At 36.2% G+C, this 9,677-nt stretch overlaps 1 protein-coding gene across 1 annotated transcript in view; it reads left to right on the forward strand.

The window, feature by feature from the left end:
- Positions 1-1,274: 1,274 nt before the first annotated feature.
- The window catches only part of NBEAL1 (neurobeachin-like 1), a gene marked incomplete at its 5' end in the record, with an annotated part of 59,343 nt that continues 50,940 nt past the window's right edge, over positions 1,275-9,677 (forward strand). Inside the window, 5 exons of the mRNA XM_009080831.1 lie at positions 1,275-1,366; positions 6,711-6,872; positions 8,169-8,250; positions 8,447-8,574; positions 9,409-9,491. Coding sequence (XP_009079079.1) covers positions 1,275-1,366; positions 6,711-6,872; positions 8,169-8,250; positions 8,447-8,574; positions 9,409-9,491 — 547 coding nt within the window. The remainder of the gene's footprint in view (positions 1,367-6,710; positions 6,873-8,168; positions 8,251-8,446; positions 8,575-9,408; positions 9,492-9,677) is intronic.

Raw genomic sequence — 9,677 nt, forward strand, 5'->3', positions numbered from 1 at the left:
TGAGATTGTCTGTTTTGGTTGGTTTGGTGTGGGGTTTTTGTTGTTGGGATTTTTTTGTGGCTTTTTTTGTGTGTTTGTTTTGTTTTTCTTCTACTGGAGGGCTCATTTGTAGGTTGCTATTTTCCCCTGACACGACTCTGTGTCAGTCTTTCTTGGTGACTCTCGCTTACATTGACATTGCACCAGAATACAGTGTGTTAGTAATTCACTGTTTGTTCTTTGATCTTAAGTTTGCAGGGAAATAACCAGTTATTTGGGAACATCTATGTTAATATAAAAGCAACAAGCAAAAGGGAGGTGATACAGAAAAGGGAAAAGAGAAGGATGAGCAAAAATGTTTTCAACTTCTGCAAAATTTTATAAATTATGGAGTAGACTGAGGAAATTATTAATAATCCTTAATACATTAGGCAAATAATTTAAAGATCTATTTAGAACTATTTTTTAACATAGAATATGGGACTGCATGGCCAGGACTATACAGTACTCATGGAGATTTATGTTAGATATGGTCTGGCAGCTTGTTTTTCAAAATTAAGCATCTTAGCTTCTAAAGTGTGACTATCTCAAATGTATATTTTAACAGAATTTTCCTGTGTGGTTTGTGGTGGTCTAGTATCAGTTCTCCTTCCTGGCACAGTATCCAGCCCTCAGAGGCTGCTGGTCCCAAACAGTCTGTGTGCTCTACTAGGAATAACTAGACAGCTTAAATTTATATTCCTGTCTGTTTTATAGATATCTAGTATAAAAGTCACAGGTTCTGCGCTGTCTTTTTGAACACTTCATCTGTCTCTAATCTGCAGCTACTTTCCATATTAACCAATGAATGAAGCAAAAAGCAAATTATTTTGTGATTAGATTGCTGTTGGAGTTCTTATTTAATTTTATGAGCCATAAGGAGTGTTGTGTATTAATATCTATGGGTCAAGACTAGAACACATACTACTAAGTTTGTACAACTGGTATTTTTTACTCTGGAGAATAAATAAAGATTGTTGGTGATGGGAGAAACTATAATGCTTTGCTTGACACTGGTACTAACAAATGGAGACACGGAAACTAATGAATAGAGCAAGAATGCCACATCAGCACAACATTGCTGAAAATTTCAAAGGACACAGATTGGGTTTTTTTATTTTAGTTCTAAAAAAGATGTGAATTCCTTCCTTTCTCCCAGTTGAACTACATAAAATAAAAGCTTTTCATTTGAGGTAGTACTACAGAGTTGTTGACAAATGGCCTTGAGTGCAATAATGTGCCATTCTTTCTTACAGGAAGATCCAGATTACCTGAAGCTCTGGTTGGATAGTTTTGTTTCTAGCTATGAACAGTTTCTGGATGTGGACTTTGAGAAGCTGCCAACAAGGTATGTAGAATTATAAACCTGTTTATCTTTCCTTGATACCTGAAGTAGACCTGGCTGAGCACCCAGTCCTGTTCAATGGCAATGCTGCCTCTAAAGAAAGCAAGATTTTTAGTTGTCAAGTGGCACTCCCATTGGTTTGAAGGTCAAGTTGGGTTGGAAATGATGAAACTATAGGCAAATACCGGTATTTGCATTATATCAGGAGATGGCATGAGTATTCTTTGTTCTTCCTCATAGAAATATAATAATTATTCCTTGTGCATTTTTTGCATAAGTATTCATTAAATGTTGCAAACGAAATAGTATTAGTGCTTAGTATCTGCGTCAGCAGTGACTGAAGAGAAGTAAGATTAGGTAAAGAGATTTGCAATTTTATTTCAGGGATTTTTTTAATATTAAGGATGAGATGAAATGATTCCTGAAAGATTGGAGTATCTTAACTGAAACCTTTTTAAAATTAAAATATGCTCAAATGATAGACTTAAAGTGGTTTCTTTGCATCCATGAAGACTTCAGTTCAGGGTAAGAATATTGTTGACTTCACTCATGTTGCTGACTAAAAGTTATCCCATGTAATCATGAGGTGCTATTAAAGTCTAATTATTAGTTTCATATCTAGTATTCTAAATTTGTATGCTGTGTTATAACAATTGTCTTCAAGTCCAACTTTGCCAATGAGGAATAGAAACTTAGTCACTGGATGTTTTCTCTTGCTTTTGAGATGCTTTCATGAACTAAGGGTTTTAAGAAAAACCAAATGTTATAGGATTCAGAATTCATGAGAACTGGTGTCAGTATTATAGCAAAGAATGGCCCTCCCTGCATGATGGCTGCAGTCCAAGCCCTCTTGAAATCAATGGAAATTCTTTAATGGGCTTTGGATCAGATCCTGTTTGAAGTGTAAGTGATAGCCTCTACTGTTACCAGGAAATGAAGGATACTGCAACTGGATCTCAGTGGATAAACCCAGGGCTTCTCAGCTCTTGTATTAAACTTTTCCTCAAAATGCCTATATGAATGCAAACTATGTAGTACAATTACTAATAAGGAAGACCTTCAAATTAATTCTGTGATCTTTCAGAAGATTTGTTTACTTTGCAGTGTCTAAAGGTCATTTTACTGTGTTTAATTAAGGAAAAACATTTATCCTATGGACAAGGTTATCTTTAACATACTATTTAATATTGAAATATGAGAACTGGAAGAGAAGGATATCTTGGTACTTTGGGTTTTTGAAAGTGGTTTTTGGTCTATGTGTTTGTGTTTCTTTTACAGTAAGGTCAGATAACAAACATGAAGCTTAGTTGTGTAGAACATAATCAGCAACTTCATTGTGATAGATAATGACTTAGTGAGCATAAAAATAATGTATTTTTTCTGAGGTTAATGACAGGATTAGCGATTTAGTCTGGAAGAATAAACTGTGTGGATTTAGACTCATTTGTGTAACAGATGTAGAGAAAAAGCATCAAAACAACATAAGGATGTAGGCAAATAATTCCTGGGCTTTGATGGCTGGAAAAAAAGACTACACTGAGAGCAGATATTAGAAGTTTCTGCCCTCATTTGCATTGCAATGTAGTCAGGCATGTGAAAAGTCACATACTTCTGAGGTTTGTTGATTTGTATTGCAGACATATACATTGTGGAACTGATACTACTGGGCCCACAAAAAAGAAAAGTAGATCAGTGTTTAACCATCCAATGCTGATTTCCAGTGACTCTTGGGGCCATAGAACCCTGTGGATTCACTTAATTTTTTTTTTTTTTACTGGTTTGCTTATTACGCAACTAATCGTGTCTTTTGGTCTTAGAAATAATAGATGATGTTAGTTAAAATGAGAAACTGATTGGGCCAATTCTACTTTTTTTTTACCTTCTATAAGTCTTGGTATGCTTTATAGCTATATGCCTGAAAGACCTTGTGTACTGTAGGGCAAATGCCAGGAACTAATGAGAAACTGTATAGGGAGAAGAAAGCTTATACAGATTGCTGGACAAAACTAACCTTTTGGAGGACAGGCATGAAGTTTTTGTCCATCTAAAACATGTGGCTTTTTTAGCATCCAAGAAATTACCACTTCAGATATTTAAAGATTCTGTTAGAGGTTTGATTTTGGACTCTTAATTGGCATTGTCACTTGCTGATTTAATGCATAGGAGTATTTCTTCTGTAAATTAAAATATATAACTTCCTGAAATCTGCTTGGGAAGTCTGAAAGATGCTGTGCAGTGGAGAATTAGGAAACCCCTAAATATAGTGGATGAGAGTTATCCAGTGGTATGATTTCACTGTATACTTAGAGTTTATACAGTTATGCAGCTTGTGCAGTTTATAGGCTTGTACAGCTTCAGTTCTAGCTCTATCTTTGTGCACCTGCTCTATATTTTTAAGTGGAAGGGTTCATTGATGATCTTTTTAATGATTGTGCTGCAAAGGTGAATATAGCTATGCTGATGGCTTTGAGCATTGAGCACAAAAGACTAGTGCTAAGACCTGTCTGTTCTTTCCCTGAAAACATGTATTCATGTCATATGTATTTACTCTGAAAAGGATAAAGCCTTTACCAGCTGGTGGGAGGATATTTTTCTCCTCATTGAATGAGAGGAATTGCCATTTGGTTTAATACATTTAGAAATAACAAAGGCCTCCAGAGTGCTGTCATGCTCTTTTTCTGCTTTTGGTTTGCATGATCTTGAGTAAAGGAGCTTAAAGGAAGATCATGCAAGTACCATAGAAACCATATTTTGCAAACTTACTGACTTCAAACCCACATAAAAAGGATGCAGGAATCATGATGGGAATGCTGATTATATAGTTTCATGGTCATTGAAAAGTGAGGCCTTGGTTTTCTGCAGCACTTTGTTCCCAAGGTTTTACCACAGGTGGAGGAGAGGTCCCAGTGCATGAGTCTGAGCTGTAATAAGTGCATACAGTTTAGAGCTAATTTAACTTCCTTTCAAACACCTGAGATGGCAGTTTGGATTGCTGCATAACCATGCTAATGCAATGAAGGAAGTTATAAGTACAAAGAACCCAAATGTGTCAAGTTCTCATATTTTTGAAGAGTGGTAGCAGCAGTCAAATAAGAACATCAGTCAAATAAGAACATCAGTCAAGGTATGATTTTTGAGATGTATTTTTTCTTTCCTTTTGGAATACTTTGTTTAAACAGTAAAGTCTTGGGAAAAATTTGTATAGTATGTCCACAAATTTAACTTTTAGAGTTTTGTAGTAATAGTAGTATTTTGTACTACTAATAGTAGTAATTTGCTCTGTTGTGAAAAAAAGTTAGATCATATTATTTATATACTGTATAGTATATTCAGTTTGTGTAATCCCACTTAGGATTTTTTGTGCCTGCCTTGCATGAGGTGCTAAATTCTCATGGGTTGTGCAATAACTACTGCAGAGAAAACATTCTTTGGGATGTGAGGCATGAAGGGCATGCTGTTTGCTTTCTTGTAAAGCATTTTATGATCTTACTGAAAAAGACTTGTTGGCCATTTTAGGGAAATAACTTCTGGATTTATGATTTCAGCTGTCAAAACTTATGGACTTCCTAATACTGAGAAGGAATTATCAGAATCTGGAATACAGAATCTGAATTACCAAATTATGAGGAACCTGCTTGCAGTCCCAGAGAGTACAGGCCTGTTGGCATCCTGAGGGGGCAAGTTGTTGTCTCAAAAATGAAAGCTTCTTTTTTTTTTTTCCGCAGTTGTCTTGGGAAAGAGCAGTTGCTCTCAGTTTTGTGCTTAGTGTCTCTATCAGCTTAGAGCCCAGGCACTATAAAATTGGTGTTAAAATTTTTGAAATTCCTTCAGAATCTGAATCCCAGGATCTGAAAAGCAAATTGCACCACTCCGTGAAATGGCAAGTGAATGAATAGGATTTGGTTCTCTGTGTATGCACAAGTGACACTGGTTTTCTAGGATATGGGAGCTTGCTGACAATTACACCTGTCTAGAGGTTTAACTAAATTGGGTGTCTGTTTTTCCCTTCTGTACAGGCTTCCTTTTCAACTTTAGAAGCTGAACAATGAATTGTTCAAGTAATAGCTATCACAGCATGTAGTGTCAGTCATTGCATTTCTCCTTGCGTTTTGATGCTTCTTGCACAGATGTATGCATGCAAGTGTCAGATTACTGGGATTTTGAGCTACCTGATTTTATTTGTTGCCATTTTCCCCTGCCTTTGGCCATGTTGAAGGCTTTTGTAAGCTGTAAGGCTCTGCCTTGTCTTCCTTTTCCTGTGTAGAATTCATAGAGGATGTGTCAGGGTAAATAGCTGCTGCCAGAGGTTAACTCTATTTAACATGTGCAACAGTGAGTAAACAGTCTGCATCCCAAAGACTGTTCTAACAGATCTGTATATTTTTATACTGTTGCTGAAATGGGTTTCCATATGGTTGTTCCTGGATAATTGGATTATTTGGGTTTGGATCATTGGTTTTATTTGTGGTGGAGTTTCTTTCCCATTCTTCATGTTTTGGTTCTCACTGGTGTATTTCTAAAAGTGTTTTAGTTTAGCAAAAAACAGCAGGCAAGATTACCTATTCTTCAGGACCATATTTGGCCTTGGTGGAGTCATCACATGTAACAGCAACACAACAGTGCTTTTTTATCTCCTTAAAATTATTAGATAGTGAAAAATCCCTTATTTGCTCTGCTAATGATATCCAGAAACTAAGAATGGGTCAGCTTTTCATGCAGAATCAGTGTGCCAAGAGTCAGGTGGATTTTTGAGAGCTCCTGCAGAGTCAGACCCTGATTTTCAAGTCATCTTTTGCTGTATCTTATTGTGAACAGCTTTCTTTTTGTCTTTAATCTTACTTTGTAAGGCTCTTTGAAATTTATGTAAGAAGGGTGAGTTTCAGTGTGGATGAATACCAACTGGGCTTCAGTAACTGTGTAATAATTTGCATATCATTTGTTGGGATGCTTCTAATTTTCAGTAGAAAGTTGCAAATGTTCCCCCAAATGTGTTTTGCTTTCATGTTTCATTCCATTGTGGCTGTCCTGTTTTTCACTTAGGGATTTCCCAGGCTGAAGATCATATAAATTCTCTGTGGCAATTGCAGCAGCTCATTGCAAGGACGAGCATTTAGGAATCCACACAAGGAATTTAAACACTTGTTTTAAAAGTGCGGTTCATTGCTCTGGAAAAGAAAATTCAAGCTGCTAGCTTGAGTGGGTATTCCTTGTAGTTCATTAGAAAGTGTGAGCTGTTGGGTAACCTTTCCCATGGAGCTTTATTGGAGCACTACGTGAGCACATGGAAATTGATTGGTAATGTGTCAGTTGTATGATGAACAATTTTGTATCTGTCTTTTCTCATTAGGGTGGATGACGTACCACCAGGAATATCACTGCTTCCTGATAACATTCTTCAGGTCCTCAGGCTGCAACTGCTACAGTGTGTCCAGAAAATGTCAGATGGCCTAGAAGAGCAGCAGCAGGCTCTGTCACTTTTACTTGTGAAATTCTTTATCATCCTTTGCAGGTATTTGTTTTGATTGTTGCCTGAGCAAGGCTGTTGTTTTGTTTAAAAATTCTTGATGCAGCCTATAAATTCTAATGACACTTAACATGTAATTTGATACTATCCAGTAGAAACAGAAATGCCACTTTTTGCTATCTTCAAAATAAAGGAAGAGGGAATAAGAGAGGGGAGCAATGCAATCCTCTTAGCAATAATGTTTGCCATGAGTAATGGAATAGAAGGGGATTAGACACTAAATTCCTTGTAATTGCAGAAGATAAATCCATGATGTATGTGGTATAAAAAAACATATATAAAAGAAAAGGTGCACTCTAACAAATGTTAGATATGAAGTAATTAGAGAACTGTACAGGAAGAACTGTTTCACATTCTTAACATGCTTATAATGGAGACTGATTAATGCAGCTGATTTCCTTCTGAAACTTCTGCCTTATAGCATAATTCTGTTGAAGCAGATGAATAAACTGATTTTAGGGATCTACTTCTCACTATTTCTTCAGTCTTCTATTGTAAAGTGCATTAAGAGAGGAAGGGGGTAAAATATAATAGGGAATTTTCTTTTCTGAGGAGTATTTAAAGCAGCTTTTTTGAGTCGTTTGGCTCTCATTACCTCTGAAGCAACACAAAGGGCTGTAGAGCAGTGCTTAAGTATCATGGAATATGAAATATAAGCTGAGTAGATGGTGATCATGTGTTTCTGAATTACAAATTGTTATTAGCCTTACTTAATTGCTGAACAGTTCTCCTTGCATCATCTCTTTGGTATCTGATCTTTGTGATTTGTTCTCAAAACTGAGAAATAACACGTGCATGCAATTTCTTTGTTGTTGTTGCTTTATTTATGTTCTTAAGTAATTTATTAGGTGTTTGTTTTCCCTGAAAAAATTCAAAGTGAATAAATGCTTCTAGGTGATATGTTTACTAAAGTTTTAGAAAGTGTATGTGCTAGTAATGTGGGAGAAGTGGAAGTTATTATCTTTGTTATCAGATACCATTTCTGAGCTTTCTATTTAGAGTGTCCTGGGAATCTGCTTAACCTCTGAAACCCCAAATTCCAGATAGAATTGGCCTACAGCAGAGTCATTCAGGCCTTTCTTCCTGTTAGTTGAAAACTCGTGAGCTCTGTTCCTGTAACAGAAATAAATGTTTAAGTACATGCAGTCTTTTGGAGAGTATCTTTGAAATGCTGCTACACTTTCGTATGATTACAGGCAGAATGCTAAAACAAACATTGTTTGAACTGGCTTCAAATGGTACACTGTGTACAGTTCTGTGGTTTTTGTGTTGTCCTCATAGGAATTTGGCCAATGTGGAAGAGATTGGGATGTGTTCATACGTTAACCATGTTATCACCATAACTACGTCATACATTCAACAGGTATGTGATTAACAACAATTCCCTTCTGTAATTTCTGCCATCTGATACTTCCTGCTGCTGCTTATATGACCCTCTTTGTCAATAATAGTGTTAGGTGGAGAACAGTTTGTGGGCTTAGAACTGTTCTGGAGGAGAACAAGATTAATTTTCAACTTCTGGAAATTTTCTGACCACAGCTTTCTTTTTTTCCCTTCAGTTAAAAAGCAAAACAAAAGAAAAAGAAGAGACAGATCAGACCCCCATAGAAGAATTTGTGAGACATGCATTGGTTTTTTGTGAAAGCCTCTACGATCCATATCGAAACTGGAGGCAGCGAATTGCTGGGTATGCATGGACTAGGACAGGGTTATAAATACTGTGGTTTAAGATAACTTTAACCATGAATCTGTAGAATCACACCATAGAACAGTGTTGTGCTTTCTGAGCCTGGATGTGTTTTAAATAACTTTTAGTAATTATAATATATTTACTGGCAGTCCAGAAGTTAAAAGAAGATTAAGTTTGAGGATATACTAAGAGGTGTTTGATTGTGACTAACCACCACAAAGGTCTGTCCATTGCTTTCTCCTTTCAAAAACTGGCCCATTTTTCTCAACTGGTGGAACTAGGAAGCCAAAAGGAATGCAGCAGGCAGACCTGGTTGAATTAGGGCAAAAGAAGTTATTGAAGATCACAATTATAGATATGTTGCATCTATGAAAATAAGTTTATAAGTGTGTCAGTAGAATAATATCCCTTTAATTTGATGGTGTGTTTCTCCCCCCCACTTAATGAACCCCTAATAATGTTTTGTGCCCATTTCAAGTTGCATGGTGAAGAAATCTAGCAGTCTAGCTGGTGCCTTATTTACAGTAAGTATGGGCTCAATAAGAGCTTGCTGGCTTTTTATTTTTATTTTTTCAAAACTGAACCATTTTGTAAAAAACTAAGGTATTTGTAGGTGCAGCACAGTGAATACCGGATTAGCTGTAATGCATATTTTCAGGATGAAATACTGCTTTACTATTCTTTTTCATCCTGTAGGCAAAAGATAACTCTTGATTTTTGGTAGTGTTTTCTATTATAAGTCATATTATAGTTTCATAGTATAAGTAATAAATTAATAACTCATAAAGTTATATCTAATTTCTTTGGTCTATGTTTTTAATGTAATTGCAGACATTTCCTTAGTACAGTTGAAAGGAGCAGACAGAAGTACAAACCAGCTTCCCTCACTGTTATGTTTGTCCCTTTCTTTTATCGTAAGTATTGTCAACAGCCTGTTTAAAACTAGTCATCTTCAGAGGAGTGAACTTAATGATTCCAAGTTCCTTTCTCCTAAGAATGCCTGATAATATAAAAACCCCTCGCTTGCTTTCTGAGGCTGAATGAAATGGGTTGCTTTGGTTGCTTGTTTTTTGCTCTGAGCATCACTATCTTACCATTCC

Source organism: Acanthisitta chloris, unplaced genomic scaffold (genome assembly GCF_000695815.1).
Source record: "Acanthisitta chloris isolate BGI_N310 unplaced genomic scaffold, ASM69581v1 scaffold25238, whole genome shotgun sequence".
Classification (NCBI taxonomy): domain Eukaryota; kingdom Metazoa; phylum Chordata; class Aves; order Passeriformes; family Acanthisittidae; genus Acanthisitta; species Acanthisitta chloris.